The 27,837-nt window shown below is 37.7% G+C and overlaps 2 protein-coding genes across 4 annotated transcripts in view; one reads left to right on the top strand and one right to left on the bottom strand.

Annotated features, from left to right (window-relative positions):
- CENPP (centromere protein P) overlaps nucleotides 1-27,837 on the bottom strand; it is a 114,527-nt gene that overhangs the window by 17,899 nt on the left and 68,791 nt on the right. The gene's annotated exons all lie outside the window — the stretch shown is intronic.
- ECM2 (extracellular matrix protein 2) lies at nucleotides 266-15,471 on the top strand. The gene is made up of 10 exons (XM_058812770.1): nucleotides 266-479; nucleotides 3,810-4,089; nucleotides 8,454-8,642; nucleotides 9,880-10,359; nucleotides 10,673-10,788; nucleotides 11,462-11,597; nucleotides 12,361-12,518; nucleotides 12,836-12,975; nucleotides 14,084-14,410; nucleotides 15,071-15,471. Exons 2-10 carry the CDS (start codon nucleotides 3,834-3,836, stop codon nucleotides 15,273-15,275), a joined length of 2,007 nt encoding a protein of 668 aa, XP_058668753.1. The 5' UTR covers nucleotides 266-479; nucleotides 3,810-3,833; the 3' UTR covers nucleotides 15,276-15,471.

The following is a 27,837-nucleotide window of genomic DNA, read 5'->3' as shown; positions in this document are numbered from 1 at the left end:
ATGTTTTTATGAAAAGGCTACATCTGCCAAAGTGTATTAGATCTTCTTATTTTATTTAAATCTACATTAAAGTCGCGCCACCTGGAAACGAAACTTCCAAATACATAAAGCAGCACTGAATAAAACACACATTTTTTGTTTCTTGTGCAAACACTCCATTTCCTTGTTCCTTATGTGACTGAAAGCCCTGGAAAAGGATTTCCAGCTGTGCCTTGTCAGCCTCGGGACCAGAGGCATTGTGCTGCTCCTCATTTGCCCGAGCGAGGTTCCAGCACCAGCACGGGCTCTGCTCACAGAGCTCAGCCCTGGCTCCCCTGGGGAAGAAGCTATTCCAGGCTTAACTAAGGAATCAGCTCACATGTTTCAACAATCCCTACAGTTTCTCTGTTTGTTTTAAAGATATCACTGAGATTTTGTTTCATTTGCAGCGGGAGACTAAATGACAGCAAGCAGAATCTGCTGTTAGGTTAGATTACAAGGTAAAATGTTTTCCATTTTAAATTACTGCTTAAAGCATGGTGTTGAATGGCTTAAACTTCATGTTAACTTTGCAAATATGTAATATTTGAAATGAAATGATGTGGGCTATTTTTAGCAATACTGAAGAGAAATGCCTTTCTAGATAAAGTGTGCAATACCCGTTGAGCTGCTTTTTGTTCTGTCTGAATGTTTGCCACTCACATCCAACTGAAACTAACAGAGTGTGCAACTGGTCTGGCTGCTGTGGATAAATGTAATTAATTTCTGTGCAATGCATTTAAAAAGGATGAGGGAAAAATCTTGGTAAAGCACTTTAACCCCTGTGTGTCAGGAGAACACTGACTTAGAAATGTGTTTGAATTTTGACTGAATGGATGAAGATAGATTATTTAATAAATTCTGATACTCTGGCATTTCTAAAGGGTCTCTCCTTTAAAAATTAACTCTGTCTGTTAGCATAATAGGAAACTGACAGGTACTGAAGATAAAGGTACAAATTACTGAACACGTTACAAAGTAAAAGTAAATGCTTTCACATACTGTTCCTGATCTAAATATTTGTGGGTGAAATGAAAAAAGGCACAGCAATGCAGCCATGTTGAAACTATCTGGCAACACAAACAGTTAATGATTTCATTACAGTGGCTATCTATAACTGTATTTTACTATGCAATGATTTATTATGAAAGTCATAAATTGAATAGTCTGAATTTCCCCCAAATTAAAATTTGGCTGGCACTACACAAAATACAGCCTCCTGAGAGAAATCTGAGGATCCCAGACATGGGCAGGAAAGGCCCAAAGCACCCAAGGCCTTTCACAATTTGGGCCTTAAAATGTGAGGCAGCACTTATCAACTAAGCCAAGGAAAGGAACCCAGTAGCCCAGTGTTTTGCATGCAAAGAACATAATTTAGTTGAAAATAGCACTATTAAGCTTTCAGTGCTGAAGAGTTAAATTGGTGTTAAAAATGAGCTTATTAACTCACATATATGAACAGAATTAGTTTATAAAGACTTTTTTTTTGGGGGGGGTGTGGTGTGCTTTTTGTTGTTTTGTTTCTGATTTTAAAAAATTTGTGTTTATAAAGTACTTTATGAAACCAAGTTTCACTTTATAATAATTTGCTTTTCTATAGAATTTTACTCTTCAAGTTCCTAGCAAAACATCTTTTAATGTACATTAACATCAGTACAGTTAATGTAATATAATTTACTCTATATTATTCCTGACTTTTAAAAAGAAATGAAGAATGGAAAAGTGTTTCAGTCATGCCATTATGTGCCTCTGACCACAGGAAGAAATGGTTAAATGTTAGAAAAGCCCAAGTGCAACGTAGCAGCATTGTAGCTGCACAGCTCTGGTGTTATTATAGAGTATCCCAGAAAAATGGAACCATAATTAAGATGTCAGAAACTTGACAGAATGAACACACATGGCCAAGCCTTTCCTTTGTACATCCAGTTTTCCCTGAGGGCTCTCAGTGTGTCTCAGCCCAGCCTGTGGAACAGAAGTTTCCTGTGTAATTTTACAGCCACTCATTACCACGCAAGGCAGACACCAAAGGCTTTGGCTCATTCCTCCTGAGGCACTCAGAAATGAGCACTTTCTCAACAAGATCAGGCATTTCCAGTGCAGAGGGCAAGCTTCTGCATCTATCTGAGATGTTAACTAGCAGTAATTGCTGTAAATAAAAAGCCATAGAGTCTATACAGCATTTTGGAATACATGATTTCTGAGGGGCAGAAAGCAGCAATGTAAAGTTTGGATTAATTTCAAAACCTGATATTCCAGGAGCTGCTGTGAGGATTTGTGTGAGACACTTGCATCTCAAATTCCCTTCATATAGAAGTAAAAATATTAACTTCAAATCCTGCAAATGAATACCTAAACTTATGAAACCATTTTAATTTTAAAATAGTTGAACACAGAAACTACATTATTAAACAAAAGTAAAATACATACTCTTAAGCTGATTTATTGCCAACTTCTCATTTTAAAACACGAGAATAAAAAAATATATGAGAATTATGATGTGGAAAGCATGGAAAACAAGCAATCAATCACATGGCTTATATTAAAGAACAGTTAGACAACTTGTACCAAAAATGTGACCTGTTCTATAAATCAGAAAATACCAAGATGAACAAGCTTTTAAACAAAATCTAATTCAGGCAAAGCCACAGTTCAAGTTCCTGAAATAATACTGTCCAATATTTACACAATATAATTATAATAAGATTAACTCCAAAGTGAAAGATGACATGCAAAGCCAGACTGATGAACATGAAGAAAAAGCATTTTTGAATCCCCTCAAACTTCCTCAGAGAAAAGCCACGGCCATGCTCTAAGCCTTGTCTTGGCCACAAAGCCCAAGAGCTCCAAGTCCTTCACTAATTCCCACTTTCCCAAGAACACAAATGTCTCCTGTCTGTGCTGTCTCAGTTAAAACAGGCCACAGGACAGCAGCATTTCCTTTTTGCAAGGATTTTGCAACACAGATCATTAATGACCTTGGTTGTACAGGCTCTTATTTCTACACCGGTACAGCAATCCACTGCTGGATTTCCTTCCTTGTGTGTGCTCCTGAATCCTGACTGCTCTGTTTTGGAATGCCACCTATTGGTGACAGTAAATGTAATTTTTCTGTCATGATCATAAGAAGGCTCAATTATTTTGAATTTTTTAATAAGTAAATGCAGAACACAACCCATACTAGAGCCTACACTTCATAAAAACTTCCACTGGAAAAGCAGTTGTGGGATGTCACAAATAGCACAAACTTCCTGAAGGTCTCCTCTGAAGAACCAAGCAGATCCTGTTAGAGAAGAGGATGGCCAGAGATGGATGGAAAAGCAACATCTCTTCATTTACAGTGAAAAAACACCTTGCACAGAAATGCCAACCCAAGAGCATTTGGGGCAGCACATCACAAATGAATTGGCATTTTTTGGTTACCTTTCCACTCCTACACCCAGAACTTATAACACTCTGGAAGAAATAAAAAAAGGAAGACACACTTTACAGAACTCTCAGGAAGTCCCTTGCTGGGAGCAGCAACAATTACTGAACAGCCAGTGCTCTGGCACTGAAAATCTAAACCACCTCTGCAAGTGCAACCCCAAACACAAACCAGCACCTGTTTGATGGTGACTGTTGAGAATCACTACAATCAAATTGGTCATTGGAGCTCTCAGAGGGCAACTTCTTTCCAAGGGGAACCTTGGTCATAGTGACCTACCATTTCTTAGTTCATCTGCCTTGAAAAGTGCTGTGTGACTGACATGGCCCTAAAAGCTCTGATTTCCCTCTTTTTTTCCCCATTCCAGGGCACTCTGTGGGACCCATAGACGATGCAGGCACCATCCCTGCTCTGTTACTTCCTGCTCCTGTGGCTGTGCAGGGATCTGTGCCCAGCTGAAGGAGGCACTGGCAGGAGGCAGAGGAGGAGGATTTCCTCCAGGGCAGGGCACAGGAGCCCCAGGGCAGCGGGGCTGCAGCGCCCGGGGCCCAGGATCCCGCTCCTCACCATCGATGACAACGTCATGGGCGTCTTCGACTCCCTGGTGGGGCTGGGCCAGCATGAGAGCACCTACAGTGTCTTACCAGGTGAGAACACAGCCCCTCTGCTCTGCTCCTCATTTCAGACAGATCAACTCTTTAAAGCTTTATTTTAGCTCTAATGTTTGCAGGAGTCCCATGACCAGGGAAGAGATGAGAATCTTGACTCCATGTTTCAGAAGGCTGATTTATTATTTTATGAGAAATACTATATTAAAATTATACTATATTATATTAGAACTATACTAAAATAATAGAGGGAAAGAACTTCATCAGAAGTCTAGCATGGAAAGAAAAGGATGATAACAAAAGCTCGTGACTCTCAGAGAGTCTGAGCCAGCTGACTGTGATTAGCCATTAATTAGAAACAACCACATGAGACCAATCCCAGATGCACCTGTTGCATTCCACAGCAGCAGATAAACATTGTTTACATTTTGTTCCTGAGGCCTCTCAGCTTCTCAGGAGAAAAATCCTGGCAAAAGGAATTTTTCAGAAAATATCATGGTGACACTCTACTTCCACACATTCCTGCTGCTTCTGCAGTGATTCTGCAGTAGGCATTATGAGGCTTTTTATCAAACCCTGCTTTGCCAGATAACAGCAATATTTCCCACAAGTTTTCTGCATTATTTTTTATCTTAATGAACAAGAAATTTGTTGGGGTATTTTCATAATTCCCAATGAGTTCCAAACTTGTGTTCCAAGTTTGAAGGCCATTTTGAAGAATTTATTGCTCAATATATCTCCTAAGCCAATTAACATTTCACTGAGGCTTCAACAGCAGTAACAACAGTGTTAATTAAAATAGATTCAGATTTTTATTTTTACTTTATGGGTTGCATTTTTGAAAAGCAAATTGCATATGCAAACCTTCAGGAATATTTCTTGATTTTGTAAATAACACTTGGTAGTGGCTGCAATATGGAAGTTACACTATAAACAAGACCCTTATGATGGAAAACTGAGTTAAAAGAGAAAAAAATCCTACTCATTCAACACAAGACCACTCTTATGCTCCATCTATATTGACAACCCAGATTTATTTAACAGAAGTTCAGTAGTATGATTTATACCTAACTTGCCTTTTTGGTGATCCAGAGATTTTCACCTCTGTATTTCTGTATCCATAAATAATATGATATCTGTATTTATGGATACAGATATTTCCATTCCTCCATCAAGATATCACACACTAAAATATTTATATGCAGTTTAATGAATTTTATAGAAAAAAATCAAAACAGAATGCTCTGATTCCCATATTCTATATATAAATAATAATTATCTATTTTTATAAGCAAGAATTAAAGCCTTTCAGTGTGTCACACAACAGACATGACCACTGGGTTAAGAGGTCTCAAATGGCCAAACATAAATCAGCCACAGTTTCTCCACAATTACTGTTTGTTGTGAGTCCTTACTTCAGAAAGGCTGAACCATTTCAAATCAAGTATTTGAAGAAAGGGGTTAGAATAGGAAAACTAGCAAAACTCTGGACTATGGCATTTTCAGTGTGTATTACAACATTATACATATTACTAATGTCAAACATCTAATTTACAAATATTTTTAAAGTTAAACAGAGGAAAATACCATGTAAGTAGCATACACTTCATGTAAGATATTCCAGGGTTTCTGTCAGGACCATCAGTCATGCTGAAATAATGCACAGCTCTTCCCCCTCCCCACCCCGCTTGTTTCTTTCTATCTGGACTTGCATCCAAAAGCTGAGCTCAAACCACTGAACTCATTTTATTTGGAACTCCATGCTGAATTTACACCATATTTCCAAAGGTTAAAAGTCCTGTGCTCATCTGCCAAAGACTGGAACCACAAGGTATTTTTTAGTCTAGCTTTTAAAGTTCAAAATTTTTTCAAGTTAATGTCAGATTTGGAAAAAACAGAGCCTATTAAATAATATAACACTATTATTAATCATGCTTCAGAATAGAAGAAAATGCAATCCAAACATTAATTTCCATTCTCTTAGCTACTTGTTTTGCTCTTAGTAGACTAAAAAAAACCCAAACCCACCCAAATTTACAGATATATGCAGGATGAAAATTAGCAGCTAAATGGAGGTTTAACAGTAACCAGACATGTAATTCCTCCAGACTAGAACCATGTGAACATTCAAATTAAATCAAACAGTTGGCCACAGCATGAGGTAATTTGCAGTTGTCCATTAGGCAGAGCAGAGTAGGATGTTCACTGCTGCCCCATCTCTGATCCCTCTCACCCCACCAAGCTGAAGTGACTCAGTGGTCAGCAAATGTGAGGAGCATCTCAGCACAGCCTTTGTGTCTCACAGGGGTTCTGGGAATCCCAACAGTGCCAGACGGCAGCTCTGCAATGCACCCAAAAAGGGGAAAACCTTTGTCTGAGCACACACTGCTCCTGCCTTTTATGCAACTCTAATGTACACAGGGAAACAAAGGATCATTTGTTAAAGAAACCTGCAAAGGCCAAGCCTGATAACTCAGATCTTTATGCTTATTCAGACAAGATTTGCTTTGACTTCTGATACACTCTGGTAGCTAAAACAAAAGAAAGAATTTTAGGAAGCACGGAAGAATTTCCTTCTCAGGCCAGATTATGCTCTTCTGGAACAGTCATTGTTTTATTGTTTAACATGAGAAAGTGCAGGATTCTTTTTGTGTTTCTTTTGGAGGTTATTTAAAAGAAGTATTGTGGTGTACTGGCAAGCACATAAACCCCAAAGTCAGGATCCAGCAAACAGCTGGATTGCAGATACCTGGGTGGAATGACAAGGGACTTAAAGCCAACTAACACTTGGCCTGGGTTAATTCCTCTCCTCCAGTTGACATGGCTGGAGTTGCTTAGAGCACAACTTTATGCAGCTGAAACGAGGCAGAGATGTCCCAGACTTTTGAAAAAACAAGATGCAACTACTCAAAACTTCAATTTCTTGTTTTTGTCATCATAAGAGCAATTTAAATCAAAGCATTAAAAAAATATGGAATATAGAGATCAACCAAACTGGATGATTCTGGTAATTAATTTTTACTGTAGAAAGCAGATTGATATCCAGTGGTCTTTGAGTAGAAGGAAAAAGAACTTTTGTTATGAAGTAGGACTACCTTGAAAGACTATGCAAAATGCCTCATTTTGAAACAAATATTAATACCAGAGACATTTAAAACCAAATATTTACAATAGTCTTACAAGGTTATTAGGAGGCTATCCCGAATACTCTTATTAGAATTAAACACCCAGGCATGGAGCAGGGCAGAGTATGGGAAAACAAACCCTGCAAAGAACCCTCCAAAGACAATTTGTGCACCACAAGCGAAAGTCTCTTGGCATGCAGATTCAGGTGAGAAAAGATTTTTCCCCTGTATTAAGTTTCATTTTAAGGAGGAAGTCAAACTGAATAGGAAGAGAGGAAATTTCTTCTTCTTTATATGCAGGGAAGCACAAAGTTAACTTAGAAATGGGTTCTCATCTCAAAGCAACACTTCAGCAATGCATTCTCAGGTCAGTTAGAAAGAGGAAAAGGAAGGTGTGAGGGAGTTCAGCTTCTCAACAACATTTAGAGGTACACACAAAAATAGGAATATTTGCATGGGATGAAGAATCTCAGCCTTGGTTTTCCTTCTCTCAAAAGACCAAAAATAAAAAAGCAACGTGCTAAAGTGCAATGTTTAGCCTGGGGTCTGGGTGAGAACTGCCCAGGGAAGATTCTGAAGTGAACTCCACCACTGGAAGGAAAGGGAGACTGGGATTACTTTCCTTCCCCAGTCTCTGTGCTCTCCAGATCACCCCCCTACTGAATATCTGACCAGAGCTTACAAAATTACATTTCTTTCTGAAAATTTGAACTGTATACCCTGGGGAAATCTCAATCTTTTGTAGATACATATCCAGAAATTTGGGAGACAGAGTATTTCATAGCACAAGTTGTTCTAGATTACTGCTTTTATAGCAAAGAGGGATTTTTGGTTTTTTGTTTTTCAAATAAAGCAAGTTACAGGGAAGTGGAGATTTTTGCCATCTTATCAGTCATCCTGGAATGGAACTTTACTTCCACCAAGCCTATGAACTGTCACTATAAACTGAATATTGTTACCCTCCCAGTTCTGCAGGGCCTTAATAAAATTTTCTCATTTAATGTGCAAGATACTAGAAAAGATCTGTAGTGCACAAGAGAGGAATAGAAGAAAGTCTGGAAAAAATATTGAAGCTTTCCATAAGTGGAGATTACCAATAAGCTGAAGAAAATATAGCTATGAAAAGTAAGGAATAATGATAAGATCCTTTGAATAGGGTGTATTTTACATATTTTCAAAATGAGAACAAAATAGTAGTGCTTCTTTCCAGAGCTGTAAATGAGCCCTGTTGGTTCACTGTAAGCTGTTTACCTGCCATGTCCCATTTTGTGTTCCCAGGGAAGAAGGGGCAGTGCACAGCCAACGGGATGATCATGTTCGACAAGGCCGTGTGGTCTCCCCAGCCCTGCGTCACCTGCCTGTGCTCCCAGGGCCAGGTGATCTGTGACACCGCCATGTGCCACCCTCTGACATGTCCCCACACCGTCATCCCTGCAGGAGAGTGCTGCCCAGTGTGTTCTGACACCGGTATGGGACACCACAGATATTTAAAACCTTCCATAAACACCACATTTAATGATCTCAAGAGTTACAAGGCACACATTATCCTGAATTCCATGGTTAAAGCAGCTCTTCAGAGTTTCTACTCAAGTTGATCTTGGTTTCTCTGAGTGCTACGTTAGATGATTTTGATTCAGCATTTAAAGAAAAGATGATGCTAAATATGCAATAGTAAAGATAATTGTATTTCTTTTTTTACTTCCCCCCTACCTTTACAGAACTTTGTAAATGTACAAAGAAATAACATCTATTTATATTTTCTATCCCACTTCCATTTACAAAGGATCAATCAATAACTACTGGTCATTACTGATGTATTACACATACAGAGTGGTAATTCTTTGTTAGAAGTGCAAAAACCTGCAGCAGTTTCATGTAAATCAAGAGAAGAAAGTCAATTCCCAAGAGAAGCTCCAGAACTACAATTTTGGTATTTCACAATAATTTAAATAAAACTGGTACCTTTAAAAAGAAAAGGAATGGAGGAGATAAACATGAGATGGGATTCCCTTCCTTTCCTTCCCACACTCCCAGTATTTTATATCTGCAAAGTACTGAACTCAATCTTCTCCTACTGTAAGAACTATTTATCCTCATGTGTATATGCATGTGACACTCTGAGATGAGACATCATAGGAATTCTCTGTAGAACTGTAAAAATCACGTTGACTGAGACATTTAAACTCCTTTTATTAGAATTGTCCTGTTATGGAAGTAAAAACTGCATTTTGGTAATGGAGTTAATGCATTTCCCTGGTGAGATCCCCACCTGCAGCCAACTCCTCCCCTGACAATCCCTTTTGGAGAACAAGTCTTGACCTTTGTGAATTTTTTCCAAATTAGCTCCCACTTCCAGACACATTATTTTTCCTCTTTAGACACCTCCATCAACACAAACCTCATAATTAATAGTAAGTCAAAAGAGGAAGATAATGAAAGCTATATTAATTTTTCCACCTTTTTGTCTGGAGTTCTCAGGAATTGCAGCTGTGTACAAACTCTTCTGTATGGTTACCTTCATAATTTCTCAGTCAAGTGTCTCTTTTCTCAAGCAGCAATTTAAGACCACATTTTTATTCTTCGAATCGTATTCTAAGAGGAATAATCTATAGTCATAATTTTCTACAGTATGTGGGAAACAGTGCTCACTAATCTTTTAGTTTCATCAGACTCTCTTGTCTTGTTTTATTTTTTCCCTCATCAGCCTCCTCGCTGGACTCCAGTATAATTGCACTGGATGCCATCAGTGAGATGTCTGGTGACTCCCCAGAGCCCAAGGACCTCGACACCACCAATGTTCTGCCCTCAGCACAGACTCACATGGAGAAGGATGAGCTGCTCCCAACAGCAGTGACAGAGGGCAGAGACAAGGAGGGGCACAGGAAAGGGGAGAAGAAAAGAAAAAGGAAAGGCAGAAAGAATCGCCGGAGGCACAAAGGGCGGCACAGAGGGAGGCTGCCTGTGCCCAGAACGGGAGCTGCAGGAGATGAGCAGGATGACAGTGATGAAGATGATGGTGCTTTCAGAATTCCATCTCATTTCCCAATTCCTGTTCCACCCATAGAAACTCCTCCTTTGCCATCTGGATGTTCCACCTCAGACACCACAGTAAGCTGCATTAATGCCAAACTTACACAAATACCTCCCATCTCAGATCCAGACCTAACGAGTTTAGACCTCACAGGTAATTAATGGATCTAATTTGCATGACTTCTCTAACATCATCCACCCTAAAATGCAGTCAACAGCACTGTCAATGCTTTGTCATTCCTTAATATAGACAAGTTTTAGAACTAAATTTACAGCTATGCCTTTAAAACAAGAAATGAAAAGCATTAGATTTGCATGCCAGTGTTTAAATACTAAGATAAATACATCTACACAAAATTACTGTCCATAATGCTATTTTTGTGATATATTTTCTAGATGCAGTATTACACACCTCAGGTGCAGACTGTATTTCATTACTGAAACTTTTTTCTTGCCTTCTGCCCCAGGAAATAGCATCACTACTATCTCAGATGAAGCATTCAATGGGGTACCTAATTTGGAATGGATTGATCTGAGTAAAAATAACATTACCTCTCCTGGCATAGGTCCCAAAGCATTCAAAGTAAGAAAGCATGGCTCCTCTGCTACCCTCTCAGTAATTGCTGCTTAAAATAATGTTTTTGCTTTTCAGTTTATGGATCTAAACTACTTTGCACCTTGTATAATAAGCATTGTATAATTCAATAGCTACTTTGAGAAATCTCTCACCATAATCAAGAATTAAAATTGAGATATGATAATTTTTCATACCAATCTTTTAAGCTAGCTTAAGCATAATAACCCTCAGTTACTGAAAGCTGTTCTCCTTCTGTCTGAGGAAATTTGCTGACCTACAGAAAATGATCAGTTTGCTCACAGATTAAGAGGATAAGCATGTAATTTCTAAATGCATGTACTTTGAAGTCCTAAATACTGCCCAGCGTAGTCAGGCAGTTCTTCCACAATTCACAGAGAGCAGCAGGAATGCAAACAATGATCCCGGGGAACCACAGCAGGGCTGTGGGGAAGCTCTTTGAGTCACATGTCACATTAACTGCACTTTTGTTAATATTTAGCAGAAAGTAACTTATTAATTAGATTGACAGGAAAAAATAGTTTTTAATTCAGAACACTGGATACTACTGCACTGCTGCTGAAAAACCTTACAGAGTGTGTATTAAAGAAACTCTTAACTCAATATTTATCTGCATATATTTCTCCTTGATAATATAAATGCTCTTCCTCCCTGTGATAAGATCCTGAAAAAGCTGAAACGTTTGTATTTGGATGGAAATATGCTGGCACTTATTCCCTCTGAATTGCCATCAGCTTTGGAAGAAATAAAAATAAATGACAACCAACTTCATGCCATTGATGAAGACGGCTTAAAAGGTATTTTAAAAAATGAAAATCATATGAAAAGTCAAAAATAAATTTGGAAGGCTGAATGTTGAACCTGGTTTGACATAGAAAAATAATTGCTAGCTTTAAAGTGCCATGTCTTTAAAAGCAGCACAAGCTGAAAGACTTGCATGACAAAGTATTTAAAAATTACATTTTCCCTTATGCAACTGCTCCTCTCCCAAAGCAGTTTATATTTAAGGTCACTGAGTGGAGGTGAATTTGAAGCATGTTGAAGACACCAACTATCCCCACCTTTAACCTGATGGCTTTTTGTGTGGTGGAACCATTTTAGTTAATTTCAAATTGCATGGAAGTGAACAGAATTTGATGCCCATGCAAAATAAAGGAGAATATAATTGGAGTCAACCATGATAATTTGAAGCCAGTTTAAACACAGGCTGATAGAAAAAAGAGAAAAAAAAAAGGAAAAGGTACCATCCAGGTCAGAATTTGATGGACTTTTTTGCTTGTTTTCCTCTCCTGCCAAAAGGGTCCCATCTAAACTGGATCAGCTGCTGCCCTTTCCATTTGGATTGGGAGAGGAAAATGTAAATAAAGCTGTGGTCAATCTCTAAAGCTCTACAAACCTATGAACAAGTCCAAGATTATGAGATAATAAAATCAGTTCATTTTTATTTTTCATTGCTGTGAACTGATCTGGGTAATGTTTAAGACTGTTAAATTATGAACATGTATTTTAACAAGATATAAGATGGCATTAATTAACTGAAATGAAACTTTTTCTCCTTAGGTTTAAAGAACTTGGTCACTCTGGAATTAGAAGGAAATAAACTTAGTGAAGCAAATGTCAGTCCTTTGGCCTTTTATCCCTTGAAAAGCCTTTCTTATTTGCGACTGGGAAGAAATAAATTTAGAATTATACCACAAGGTCTTCCTGCCACTCTTGAGGTAAAAAACCCCAAAACAACCCAATACTAACAACAACAACCCCCCAACAACCCCCCAACAAACACCCAAAGGGATGTAATTCCTTCTGTTTGCCCTTTCAAAGCAATATGTATTCTCACAAATGAGAAAACAAAACAATTGCTCTGAGGAATTGTGTTTCTGAGGGTCCCGCTCCAGGTACAAACTGCCTGGTTCAGATTCAGAATTAACATAGACCAGGGAATACAGGGGACAGGTGATTGCTGCGCTTGGAATTTGCAATGGGAAAACTCAGCCCATTCTGATCTCACAAATTTTCTTCCCAAATGCACTTACAGGAGTTATATCTTGAACATAATCAAATTGAAGAAGTGTCAGAAATTTGTTTTAACCATACCAGAAACATCAACATCATTGGCCTAAAGCATAACAAATTAGAAGAGCACAGGATAGCACCTTTGGCTTGGATAAACCAAGAGTAAGTACCAAACATTTAGAATACATTTATTTAATTTTTCTCTGTTTTTAGTGGGTCAAATAATCAAATAAATATCTGCACTTCATTATTTTTAACTTAGAGTTGTAATTATGCTTTGATTTATTTTCCTTTGCTAATTTTTCTAAATTTCCTTTGCCTAATTATATAATCTAGAAGATACTCAGTCAGCTGTCAAATAGAAAGATCTTCTACCTCAAATCTGTACCATATTAACATAAAAGTCAATATTTTTTTCTGACCACCCATTCAAAGATGAACATTAATTATAAATAATACTATATACAATTATATGGTAATTTAGTATTGATACATAATTATCTCAAAGGTAATTTAAAAATAATTTAATACTATCCTAGCCTTATTTCCCATTGGATTAAAAACTATAAAAGTCAATAAGATGAAGGGAAGATTGTTCAGCTGCATTGTCTAAGAGCAGAATATTAGCACAGTGAGCAATGAGAATGCAAGCAGTAAAAGATGATAGTGCTTTTGATTTTCCTGCTAAATAATTTGCCAAGCTGAGCAGGGTACTTGACCATCACTGGCACTGCAGCCCTATTCCTTGATTCCTGAACCTGTGAATTCCTGAAGCTGAAAACAACCATGCTGCTACTACTGACAGCATCTCTCATGCCTGGAAATGCAGCACAGGGGACTGATTCATTCAGACAATTCCATTTCACATGGGCTTCAGAACAAAGCTTAAAACTCCCTGTTAATGAGATAATGACTGAAATCCCAAGGTTATTCCAGCTCTTCAGTGTAACTCATTATTGCAGCAATCCCAGATTAGTCCCATGGGATTGCCCTGTACTGACCCCCCCCGCCCTTATTACTGGAGACCTCTTCCCATCAACAAAATTCTTGTGCTTGATTGGTAATTCATGACTTAATTATTTCTATTCCCAGAGTAATTATGCACGATCATATTCCATAAACACATTTTGCCCCATTATCAGGATCAAATTTCCCTTGGAAATGTCATTCCCTGGCAATGCCCTGAAGCAGAGCCTTGCACAGACACAGCACTGCCAGGCCAGGAGCTCAGAGGGGTTTCAGCTTCTTTTTGTTTTCTCCTTTAATGCAGGAACTTGGAATCAATTGACCTCTCTTACAATAAGCTGTATCATGTTCCCTCCTACCTGCCCAAATCTTTACTCCATCTGGTGCTTATCGGGAATCAGATTGAGAGAATTCCAGGCTATGTGTTTGGCCACATGAGGCCTGGGCTGGAGTATCTCTACCTGTCCTTTAACAAACTCACTGATGATGGCATTGACCCAGTGTCGTTTTTTGGAGCTTATCACTCCCTGAGGGAGCTCTTTTTGGATCACAATGAATTGAAGGCTGTACCCTTTGGCATTGATGAAATGAGAAAACTACGTTTTCTAAGACTCAACAACAATAAAATAAGGTAATTTCCAAACTCTTTTTACATTAATGACATTAAAATAAATCAGATATGCTTTGCTTTAGGAATTTGTTATTTTAAAGTAAATATTTGTTAAAAAAAACTGAAGAAGGAGCTGAATACTGAGTTTTCTTTTACAATATTTCTTAATATACTAGAAGTGAGATTTCCCCCTTTCTCACAGTTACTGAAAATGCTCATCACTAGCAATCACCAGCTTTTCTGCTCCTGGAGCAGATCTCCAAGTGATAACAAAATAATGAGAGGAGTCAGCAGCTGGGGTCACCTAGTGAGCAGGTTCCACCAGCCCCAGCTCTGGAGCCACGTGCTCCATCCAGGCTCTCTGTGCTGTTTTGTAAAACAAAGAAATGGCAAAGAGAGAATTCCCATGTGTCAGAAAAGGTTTTCATTCAGCAACACATAGCAATATTTTCCTCAGGAAAACTCAGTATATAAATGAGAAAACAATGCAGAGAGAATGTTCAAAAGAATGGCTTTTCAAAGTCCTCAGTAAATATGTAATTGAGAAAATTTAATGTACTGAGGAAGTTAAAATTTTCAAATATCTAAATAGACAGCAACTCTAAAATAAAAGATGAAGTTGAGAGTTCTCTGCAATGATTTAGAACATGATTAGAACATGGTTCCTCCCTTGTGTCACAGGAGGGTGCCCCCAGAACGCATCTGCAGGACTCAGAGCCACCACGAGGACGAGCATGACCACAGCGAGGAGGAGCATGAAGATTCCCACCTGGAACATGTTCACCTTGAAAACAACTACATCAACACAAGGCAGCTCTCCCCACATTCATTTTCATGCATAAGATCCTATTGCAGTGTTGTTCTTAAACCACAGAAGACCAAATAAACCCCCCCAAACCTGCACTGCAACCCCCATCTCTAGCAAAGCAGTTTTATTTATTCTCTCTACTCACTGGTCTGCTTATTTTTGATTTAAACCCTTCCTGCCATAAATATGATACTGTATATTATCTACTGAAGTAAGGTAGCAGTGTGTTTCTTCATATTGTTTCATTATAAAACCATTAAATGTAAAAATTGAAGCTTAAGACTATGAGATCTATTTTTATTTCTATTAACAGCATTCTGCTTAAACACAACAGGTCAAACTGTGCCCCCAGGAACACCCTCTGTAAGATCAGATTTTATGATTTAAGAATATAACTAAACCCTCAGCTTGGTTCTATCTTATTTAACTGAATTTAAAACATTTTAAATGGTACCATCAAGTGCAAAAATTGTATATAAGAGATAAAAATCCTTGAGCTATGAACGTTCTAGCAATGCAGGAATCAAATTTCTTGAAACATACACAGGATTGGATTTTCTACCAAACATTTTGCGGTGTTAAGCTCTCTTCCAAGTGAAATTTTAAGAAAAAAAATTAAATTATTTGTTTTAGATGGCCCTAAAAACTTCCTGTATTCAAGCACAGATTCTGATGACCTAGAGGAATGAAAAATTCATTTCTGTCTGGATGTTTTTTTTTTAAGCAAAGCATATTTTAAATTTTTAAAATTATTTTTAAAGTCACAGTAATAGGTTCCATTCATTTGTATCATAGTTAGTTTGTTAGATTTTTATACTGTACAGGATGTGTAGTCTTATAATAAATTTAAGCAAAACACCACCTATTGCTGCAAATATTTTCTTTTAAGTAGAATTCTTCTCTTATCAAACATTCAGACTCCTAAGACCCAAAAGAAATTCTCCACTGTGTTTGCATGGGATAACACCACTAAAATACAGATTAATTGAGATTTATTCATATTTTTTCTCCAAGGTGTGCTTTTCACTATTAAGATACCATAAAAGTGAATTTTATGCAAGTGATGTGACTAAGATTATTCCTGTGGGGGTTTAGTACAATGAGTACCAAGCTTGCCTGGCATCGCTCTGTGGAAGTTGTTCCTATGAGAAGCTCTCAGCAGTGGGATGTGACCTAAAGTGAAGTTACAGCACCAAAGTAAAGCCCCAGTAGTGAGACAGAGAATGAAGGGAAAATGTTCTCAAAATGGAGCACAAGAGTAGCAGAGGCAGGAGAACAAGCAGGAGAAAGAAGCCAAGGGATGAAGGACACAACAAATGGGTGGGTGCTCACTTCAGAAATACATAGCAATTACACTTGCACAACATTTCCCTATGGAAATGGAAGCAGCTCAAATCCACTCTTCAAAATTACCAATTATTTTGGAAGTGGAATGGGCTTTACTATAAAACTCTCATCACTTCTAAACAGAGCTTGAAAGAATTTTATGAACCAAGTAAATGGGATTGTCACCATTTTACAGCTTGTGACTCCAGGACACAGTGACCTGAGAATTCTTGGTCAAGATAAACATGGGAACAAGTTTGGAATCTTTGGCCACCAGTATGGTAAAAATATGCAAGGACAGCTCATCATAAAACCACTGTAGTTAGTTTATTCTCTAAAATATATTTGAGCAAATAATTAATTTTTGTAGGTTTACATTGGAAATGAATTTACTTTGAGAAGGCCATGGGATTGAGAGTGGAATAATAGTTTTGCTAAGTGTTATCAGACTCAGAAATCTTATTAAATAGTGTATATATCATATATATAAAAATAAATACTGTGAGAGCTTTCACAGCAAGTCCCTGATGAGAATTGCTATGAGGGAGATCCTGCTAAGCCAAGCCAGTAACATTTCTGCTAGGCAATGGGATCCGGGGGATGCACAGCAGCATTCTCATTTCTCCTGTTCTCCACACACAGATGACTTCTACTCACAGATAAATTCAAGAGTGAACCAGCTGCAACTTTCTAAGACTGCTGAGATGCCCCATTAGAATTTTACAAACATTTCAGAGAGGAAACTGCTTATAGTACAGCAAAACCCTGAATATGATGTTTTCAGTAACCCAACCAGAGATCTGAAGGTGTGAATGTTGAAACTACAAGAGGGAAAGATATTTTACAGTCAGTAAGAGACCAGGATAGGAGAGGTTAGGATTCAATAGCCACAGCAATTCCAGACCCACAGTGCTATGTGGCCTAAGAGGATTTTTGGGAGTTTAGAATTCCTCTATTAGATTTCTAAGTTCTGACTTGCATTGTAGACTCGAGTATCTCACAACAAAATTTTGACAAGACTGGCTAAATCTCATTATAAATTGAAACAGAGCAGAAGACATCCTTTGGTCATCAACAAATTAATATAAAAGGTATAGATGTTGTTTTTAGTGAGTAAATGATGATGGAACTTGGAGGATCTGCCTGACCATGTACAGGCACTTCTGGTATGATAAAAACTGTGGAGGTCTCCAAAAAAATAATGTTGCTTCCATGGAAGCTTGGGTAGATTTCTGAATTTGAAGGAACAATTAGAGGTAATGTTTTCTCTAAGCAAGCTAAAAGAGCTTTCTTAGGGAAAAAACTCAACAAAAACCATGCAAAAGCCTCAGAAAAATAAAGGCACCGAATATCTCCCAAAATGAGATTTTCATTATTAATGTCCATGTGTTGAGGTTATTAGAATCACTGAGACCCCAAAAATGTTGAGTTCACACTATCTACCCTTCTCCACTTTCCTATTCAATTTAATAGAGATCCCTCCATAACAAAGCTACAAATCACTCAACTCTGCCCCAAAAAGGAGTTGCTGTGTGACTGCTTGGTTTCTATTTGCCTGTGACAAAGTGAATTTCACTCAGCTAATTCACTCTCACAGTAACACTACAGAAAGTGGTTGATGTAATTTCTGAATTTCGATTCTGAAATACCCATCATGCTTGCAATTACTGCAAAACCCCTTAGAACACTAAAAGAAAATACCTATCAGAACTAGGAAACAGAATGTTAACATTTTTCTACTAAAAATTTGTGCTTTTACTGAAAGAAATCGATGAACTTTAAAGCTCTTTCAAGTCACAGCTTTATAAACAGTTACATCACAGCAAGAAAATAAACAGTTTATCATCTGTGTCATGTGGTAATACCAGCCTTAACTGGTGGAAACTCATCTGAGAAAACATTTTCTCATTTAAGTACTATGTTTATATTCCAATGTATACAATTTTCAGAAAAGTCTACAGGCAGAAAAATAGTAAAATTATGAGTAAATGCTACCAAAATAATTTCACACAATATTCCTGATAACTTTCTGCATGAAGCAGTTTGCAGAGAACAAGTCTGCTCACTGTGGGTTTGCAGACCAATGCAATTTCTTGTCTTCTGGAAGGTTCCTCAGGAAGCTTCAAAATCTCTCCTCAGTTGGAAGTGTAACCCCAGGGAGTGAGGGGTTACACCCAACCAACCAATGTCAAAACAACAAAGAACTTGAGGTACCAACATCTGATACAACTTCTACACCACTTCTCCTCACTGAAGTCATGGATCAGGTTTTGGAAGCCCAAACCTCAGGTCAAATCAGTGCCCTAAGGGGTCAGAACCACACCATGGCCACCTTGTAGCACATCCCAACCACAGAGGTGAAGCCAACCCTCTGGAAATAGTGAATGTTTTTAAAGACATTTCTTTTAAAGCTGGTTTTGGCTGCAGGAAGCATTTAGAGGTTTAGTGAACTGTGTAACCAACCCTCACCTGGAAGAAGCCCTGCATAACAGTCTCACTGTCTTCTTGTAAAGTGAAAAAGGTACAAACATCCATGTAAAAAAATTTATAATAACATGTTGGACTTGCTCAGCAGACACACATTTCTGTTTCCTAATGAACAAAAGAGATCCCTGCTTTTATTGCATCTTTAGTAACATGACCCCTCTCTTACAGTTAGTTACCATTGAATCCCAAACTCTATTTCAAGGCTTTAATTTTACTTCTCTTGGCAGACTGAAGACCATTTTAAATGGGGAAAAAACAGCAGACGTGAAATAAGAGCTCTGATTTAAAGATGTCAACAACTGCTGTTCAGTCTCAAGGTCCCAAAGTATTGTGGAAAAATGTTGGAACACTTTTTCCATCTAAAAGTAGCGAAGACGTCACTTAAAAGCCTCTAAAATGTATTAAACAGAGCTCCTTTTCCACATTAAGAAACAATCATATGATCAAAATGAACCTAGCTTTTTATTTTCCCAATAAATTAACATCCTACTCCTGAGTTTTATACCACTTCAGGTACCAAGAAGCTATGTTCAAATGCCTGCAAGTACAATTTGAACAATTTTGTTACAACTGCTATAATGAAATTCAATGGAAATATGGTGTTTAATGTTCCCAATAACCAGGTTACAAAGTCTCATTACAGATGCAATGTTCCTTGCTAACAGACACCCTGTTCTACATTACAATTCCATCAGGAGAGATCCATAAAGACACAGCACTGCTCTGTTATTTTCAATTTAAGAAGTGAAAAGCGAACATCAAGCAGAACTTTTTATAAAAATCTCCCGTTCTACATGATGCAAGAATTACTGGGTCACTAAATTACCTTTAAGAACACATTCTGCACCATTGTGTGTCTCTGAAAGAATTTACAGACTTGAGTACTGCATAGAACATTTTGACCACACCAGAAACCAATGAACAATAAATTATCATCCCTTTTATGATATGAAATACTCCAGTTAGTAAAGCAAAAGTAAACCAATAGATTTACTATCTCTATTTTGTCAACTTTTTCACTCAGTAAATGTGCTTCTCTCAACTGGATAATGTTTGATCAGTTTTAAAAGGATCCCAGAATATTCTAAGCTGGAAGGGATCCATTGGGATCCTTGATCCAACCCCTGCACAGACACTCAACAATCCCCAACCCCACCCTGTGCCTGGGAGTGTTGTCCAGACATTCCTGGAGCTCTGGCAGCCTTGGGGCAGTGCCCTTTCCCTGGGGAGCCTGGGCAGTGCCCAGCATCCACATTCCTGATTCCTGAACCTTCCTGATACCAGCCTGAACCTCCCCTGACACAGCTCCAGCCACTCCCTTGGGAACGGCAGAAAAAAGCCAAACTACCTCAGGGTGAATCTCTAAATGAAACATCTGTCCCAAAACCACAGCTTTACTTTGCCTCAAGGAGAATGGAAGCAAAGGAAGCCCAGAAACAGCAATGCCCTTTCTCAGCAGAAATGCCACTGTCCAAGCTGGGGACTGGCCTAGCTGGGCTCTGACCTGGCTAGGACAGTTCTGCTTATGCATTTCCCATAGAGCCAGCCTCATCCTGCCTAACTGCTGCTGCACAGAATCCTGCACATTTCCATAAGTATTCCCTGACTTTATCAGCCTGTGAACAGTTCATAAAGTTTCCCAACACACAATCTGGTCACTGCTCTGGAGTTCCTTGGAGCAGCACACAACTGCCTCTGCTCTGCAGTCACGTCTGGTAAAAATTCCCACAGTGGGGTGTGGCAGGGTAATACAGGATAATAAGGGGAATAATGATAATAACAACAATAATAATAATACAGGATACAAAGGGGAATCTCATTTGAACAGAGAGATAGATGGGCTGAAGGCTGAGGGCAACTTCACCTCTTGCCACAGCCCATTAGCTGAACATTGGTGAATAAGCTCACACAAACCATCCCATTTCAGCCCCTCAACTAAAACCAGCAGCAGAGTTTGAGCTGTATTTCCCACAGGTCTGTCCTTCATGGATGCTTCTCTGTGGGAATCCAGAGTGTTACCTCCAAATCAACTGTCCTGGTGACTAAAATCAGCAATTTTCACTTATTTTTATTTGGGAGTTCTATGGGTAATAAGGTTTATCTGGGGCAGTGACTTCAAAGCTCTGTATTCAGGAACTGCAATTTTTTCAGCTGGAGAAATGTTGTGCATAACAATTAATTTGAAGACCATGTTAATGTCAACGAAAAGGAACAATGTCTCTTCCTCAGACTGCAGCTTCCTTCATAAACCTTTCTTTTCTACAAGAGCATAAATTCTGCAGAGCTACTCTGGCTATTAGGAGCAAAGCAATTGGGGGGAATGCCTGATTATTTATAAAGTCCAATAACCTTAGGATGGACTCAAAACATCACCTGGTGCTTGGGAGGTACAGAGGCTGTGCTCTTCAGTCTCCCATAAAGGCAGTGATGTCCCTGCCCAGGGCTCCATGTCCATTCCTGTGGCTTTGCCAAACAAACATTCCCTGTAGCCTCTACAAGTGAGCAAATACTCAAGAGTTGAGAGAATCCCCCCAACAATATCCTTCCAGTCTGCCTGAGCCATCCTGGCTCCATTCAATAAATAGTCTTTTTCCCCCAAGGATTTAAGGATTAAAGTAAATTAAAGCATTCAGAGTTGGATTATTTAAAAGGTTCATTTAAAAACCATTTACCTTGTAATTTCTTCCCCAATAGTCTGTTATGTAAGGAACTTCCTACAGCCACTAAGTAAACAATTACTGTAGTTTGGCAGAATTTCCATTTGTTTGGTGTTTAATTCTTTGTGCAGGATGCAGATTTCCACACAGCTACTGAATGCAAAATTCTGATTCATTACTTGTGTTTTAGGCTGTTATTTATATTAATGTAACTTTGATAAAGTGAGTTATTCAGACCAGCTCATAAAACACTGTTTCCTACAATGCACTTTGAAGCAGTTCTGTTAATTCAGTGAAAATAATTTTCATTCCAAGTGTGCAGTATTATGAATATATACACAGAAATCTGTAGGTTTTCCATGCAATATTACTGAAACAAATCTATGTTTCTCTGTGAGAATTTTTCATATGATAGTAATGCATAAAAGCTGACTTATTTTTTCCACAAGACAGATATTTTTCTCAAAGGAGTAATACTGAACACAGCTGTGGAAATATTAGATCTTCAACAACACTATCAACAAAGACAAGAATCTTCTAAGTGAGTTATGTAATGGTATTTTTAAAGGATTAAAATTAGGAAAAAGGATTAAAACACACTATTTTTTTCACAGCAATTTCTCCAAACCCCTGAAAGTTGGCTATGCATATCTCTCATCCTCACCCTCTGGCCTCACAAATTCTGTTCCTTAAAAACTGACAGGGAACAGCCCTTGAGAACATTTTGTGGTTCTCACCCCCTTATCACTGACAGTTCTATATAAACATCTATGGCTTCCCTCTAATGCAGGATGGCTCTGGACTTACTCAGGTTATTCCCTACAAGTCTTCCAGGGAAAACTCTCCCTTTTCCAGCTCACTTTGGCTCTCATTACAAAGAACTCAGGAAACAAGACTTTTCCTCTTTCAATTAGACCAATTATTTTTTGGGTCTATATGAAACATTAAAATCCACTTCACCTTCTTGCACATTTCAGCTGAACTATAAATGTTTCATGAAGTATTTCCTTCTATTGTGAACCTGCCACCCATTGATTTCTTTAGTGTTGGTCTAGTTTTAGCATTGGAAATATCAAATAATTACTTGACAACATATGGGTCCAAATTAATCTGCATTGCCTGTATTCTGTATTTGTTTTGAAGGCGATTTTGAGAGCCTCTGGTAAAACCTTAAATTACAGAAACAGTGATTAATTCCCATTTTAGCTGAATTTAATTCTTTCCAACCCGAGCAAAGAACATTCTCTGGTTTTATGTGAGGAGATGTACATCTTATGCATTAATTGGAAAAAATAGAAATTCTAACAACCATGAAGCAAAAGTATAGTCACAGTATGAATTAAATGCTGAGAAATGCCCATGGCAGGAGGCTGGAACTAGATAGTTTTTAAGATGCTTTCAAGCCCAAACCATTCTATGATTCTATGAAATTGCCTGTTAAACAAAATAAAAGTTATTCATTAAAATGTTACTTTCTAAAGTCAAGGCTCCTTTGTTCTGCTGTGGTAAAACCAAATGGAAATCATCCTTTGTAGAACACAAGTGTTCAAAAAGAAAATAATACTGTCTACTTTACAAATTGCTCTACAAAAGGATCTCTTTTTCCATACCACAAGCTAATATGCAATTATGACATATGTTTTCTTTCAATTTACATAAATATTTCCACTGGGTGGTAAAAGGAGCTTCTGTCATCCGGTGGATTTCTGTCTCTGACAAAAAGCAGTGCAAACCCACCCAGGGAAACAAGCTTCTTAACTAACTCACTCCTGTATTTGCAAAAAAGTACCTTTGGAAATAGTGTATTACGACATCTTTATGACAACCCTTCTCAACTAGTTTCTACATGCTCTTTTGGCTTAATTTAGGAGTCTTTATCTCCCTATTTTTTCATTTTTCATTAAAAAAAATATAGTGATAGGACTTATTAGTGATTTTCCCCTACAGATGGAAGAGGAAAATATGAATGCTAAAAATCAACAAAACACCTTATGGTATAGAAACAATTAAAGCAAATTTAATTGCCTTTTAAAAAATGCCCGCTGAAACATAATATAGATTACATGTTACCTACAATTTAAAAGTAAATTATGAGAAAGTAATACTAAAACTGCACCAGCAGTAGTCATTAGCTAAAAGTAAATCAGACTTTTTCAGAAGGCTCCCAATTTCTTGGGAGTATTTAGAACTAGACCCAACCCTTCATGACAGATTTACTGCTTTTGTGTTGATGAGAAACAAATGAAGCCCTCTCAGAAAATTCCCACGGATGAAAACATACATCTGAACACAGGCTGAACTAATTAATGTGACAGGGAAATCACTTCTTGAATCAGAGTGTACCTTCCTTATTATTAGTAATGATACTAATGATCAGAAACTAAATAAATGCTTTCATTTCTGCTATTCCAAAGTGAAAAACTGTGTGCTTCAAAACTTGCAAACAAATTGAGTTTGGAGACCTTCCTAGAGACTTTGTTACTCTTTCCATCTACAAAACAGATGTGCTCGAAGTACATGCAAACATTTACAGACCTGGGTTCTTCATTAGACAAAGAAGTGTAAATTGTAGTTAATTACTGTCTCAGGAATGTGATATTCACTGCTTCCACTTCTAGCAGTCAATCACAAACTGAGTCAAAGTCTTCTTCTTTTGGGCCTTTGGATTTTTAATTAATATATATTACTTAAGTTGATAAGTAAAGTTCAGAAAATCTACTTCCAAATTAAACTATATTCTCTTTTCACTCTAACATGCTTTAAATTAATTTTTTTTTCTGGATTAGATGGTAACATTTATTTTTTCTTAAAACTAACAACTCACAGGAAGTTGATGACAGTCCCCATTTTAAGAGTTTTTTTATGGTCTGAACAATAGGAATCTACCAAAGGCTGTCTAAGAACATGAAATCATTTACATTCCATATCATCCATCCTCTTTGGTAAAACCTAAGGGAAAATTGAGCATTTGAGGTGATCAAGATTTGGGGTTTAAGGCATTGTTGAACTTTAGCAGAGTAAATGCTCAGTACCCTGTGAGGAAATGTTGTTCTCAGTCCAGCTTGTATTCCGGAACAGAAAATTTTCCTTTAGAACTCATTGTTGGAGTGATTCAGTGGTTTGGCACTGGTTGCAGAGTTTTTGATTTTAACTACTGTTTGATTTTCCGTGAAAGAATGTCTGCTGTTTTCAATGTCTCTAAGGCAGATAAATACCCATATTCCATAAAAATGCCATGTCACATTATCCAAAGCTGTGAGCAGCATCACAAGCACGACTGACAATTGACACATACTGACACCCAAACTCATTTCAAGACCTTCAGTGATCAGACAAAGCAGTTTCCTGTTCCAGTTTTGTGCATAAACCTTTCCACAGGACCAAGAAGAAGAGCATCAAGGTGGAAATAAGCCAGGTGGGAGCTTCTGAAATTGGCATTCCTACACTGAGGGATTTGTATTAATCTGTAGCCTGAGACAGAACAAAGTTAAGTGATGCTCCAGAGGCAACAGAAACTGTCTGCAAGGTGAAAAACCCTTCAGGTGATGTTTTGCCTTTCCAGTCATTCCAGGTCAGCCCATCCTTGCATCCATGAAAGCCATGAGGAGCCTGACAGCGCCATGGATGTACAGACATGTACACGTGACTTTACGGCTCTTTTTGTACACAAGCTCTCAATATTGCAAGTTATGACCCGCCCTGCAATATTGCTGTGTTGCTAACAAACAAAACATCAGGGACTGAGGACTTTTACTGCAAAGGAAACTGTATTTTTGATGTAGTTTTTAAGTCAGCTGCCAACAACATGCTAAAAGCTATTAACAAGCAAAAATTGTTTTATCATCATGTGTGATGATAAAATAAGATTTTTACTATATTTATATATAGATACTGAAGAATCAAACTGTACTACAAGAAGCTGAAGGGCAGATTTTGTATACTCAGCTGGGTAAATGGTGTAGTCCAGCCTGAGAGGAGCCAGAATTTAGCTAAAACCAAAATATGTGACCACACCGCACATGGAGCGGTTGTGAGCACGAAATGAATATGTCATGTTATTAAAATGTGATGGGCAGGCTCCAAGGCAGCTTTGTGCAGTTGATGTTAGATTCATCACATTATGTAAACCACATTTATAAACAGTGCTAGAAAATGAAAAAGTACTTAGTTTGCTTTACGATAACAAATGTATACAGGACTGGCTTAAAACAGATTGCAATGGAAGCATTAACCACATGTGGCAGCATATGTTTGCTCTCTCAGACATATCAAGTAATACAAAATACAGTCATTTTCAAAAAGAAATGAAAGGTAGCAGTTTGTATCACTGATGAGATAATTTCAAATAGAAAACACCATCCAAATTCTTTTTCATCTGCATATTTCACCATCATGAGACAGTATTCTGAACCACATATGTGTTGGATATACTTCTATTCTTTGCTCAAAAATCAATCCCCAGTACTCATAAACGTTACATAAGTATTTTAAGGCAAAACAGAATTCTAATTTTCAACCGATTGTCTCGTTGGTGGAAAAAGAAATCGCTGAAAAGTTCTGAGCAAACAGTCTGACCTTGTATAATCTATTTGTTATTTAAACACATAATCTTTCTTTGGAAAACATACCAACATTTGCCTGCAAAGAAAATACTCTCAGACTACTAGCTTAAGTATCTCTCTTCATTAAGCCCCCAACAACATGCATTGAAAACCCAAGACATTGAAAATGTGCTGCAAATGTTTAAATGAACAGGCTCATAAAGTGGATTGAGAACCACTGGTTAAGTTTTAAGTACTGCTGTCAAGAGTAACATCTGAAGTTGAGAGTTGAGCAGACAAGAGACGTGAGAAGGTGATTTCTGGGCATTTTATCCTAGATTGCAATTGTATTCACACCAAAATACTGGATCCATGTCTTGAGATATTAAACAGTTGCATTATAAGACCAGCATGTGAACTATATTTATTTCTTCTCTACTAATACTATATACTGGACAGAATTGATGGATAATCCACTTTAAGGTAAGACTGTTCTATTTTTTTCCAGATACTACCACTTTGTGTGTCACCTTTATTATGTAACTGGCTAGGACAAACTTTATACACAGAGGAATGTGTTCCTACCACCAGAAGCAACTAAAAAGAGAAAATAATAATAAAACCCCTGAGCATTCATCCAAAATTGAGATGTTACTAAACCTCAAAAATAGTTTGCTGCAAAACCAGAGTGAGCTGAAACTGCTGATTCAACACTTTGTTACTGAATGAAGTGAAAAAAGAAACCAGTACATTTATATCACAACCCTCAGGCCCTGCTCTCCTCTATTGAACAGCCAAGAAAATGTTGGAGGGTTTTTTAAAACAGCAATTTAATACTAATTTCCTCAAGTAAACTCATCCAAACCAAGCTATTGAAAACACAGGGGAGTGTTTGCTTAGGAAGCTTTGGTTTCTACAAGCAGGCAAGAGAAAGCAGATATATGCAATTTGAGATTTCAAAAAAGCTTAAGATCACCCTTAAGATTTTTCTGTGGGAACGTGATTGCTTTTGAAATTGTAATTTTATTCCTTGGGAAAAGTGATAGGGAGACACTTTATCATGATCCATCTGTGCTACTGAAACTGGAACACATCAAAAGCAGTGCTGCAGGTAACACAAGTCTTGTCTTGGTTGATATCACAGCACCAAAGTTTTAAGTTTTGGCACAGAATCTTTTTTTTTCCCTAAGAAAGTAACAGTAGACAAAATAGCTATTATGCAACATACAGGCATTTTGCAAACAACACATTACATGTATAATAAAAAAAATATCCCAAGTAAAATTTCCAGGCTTTTTTTTTTTTCCCAAAGCAAGATGAGACTTTTAACATAGAATGCAGCTAATTAAAGAAACAGATGAAGTCAGATGTGCACAGAACCGGGTATAATGTACTGGAAATTTAAAGACACAAAATGCTTCCCTGACTATGAAACTTGCTTTAGGTAAACTCCATTAATTAAACATTTTTGAAGTTTACATAAACAGAGGCCCATGAAAAGTAAACAAAGAATAACCCAGTTTCTAAATACTGTGATGCACTCGTCAGTACAAACTTTGTAACGGGGCAAATTCTCAAAGACTTGGTTTTAAACCCTCAACTTCAATCACAGAATACTGCAAATCTTGT

The sequence above is a fragment of the Ammospiza caudacuta genome, chromosome 12 (genome assembly GCF_027887145.1).
Source record: "Ammospiza caudacuta isolate bAmmCau1 chromosome 12, bAmmCau1.pri, whole genome shotgun sequence".
NCBI classification, from domain to species: Eukaryota; Metazoa; Chordata; class Aves; order Passeriformes; family Passerellidae; genus Ammospiza; species Ammospiza caudacuta.
Note: the sequence above shows the minus strand (reverse complement) of the source record. Positions and strands in the feature narration are given on the sequence as shown.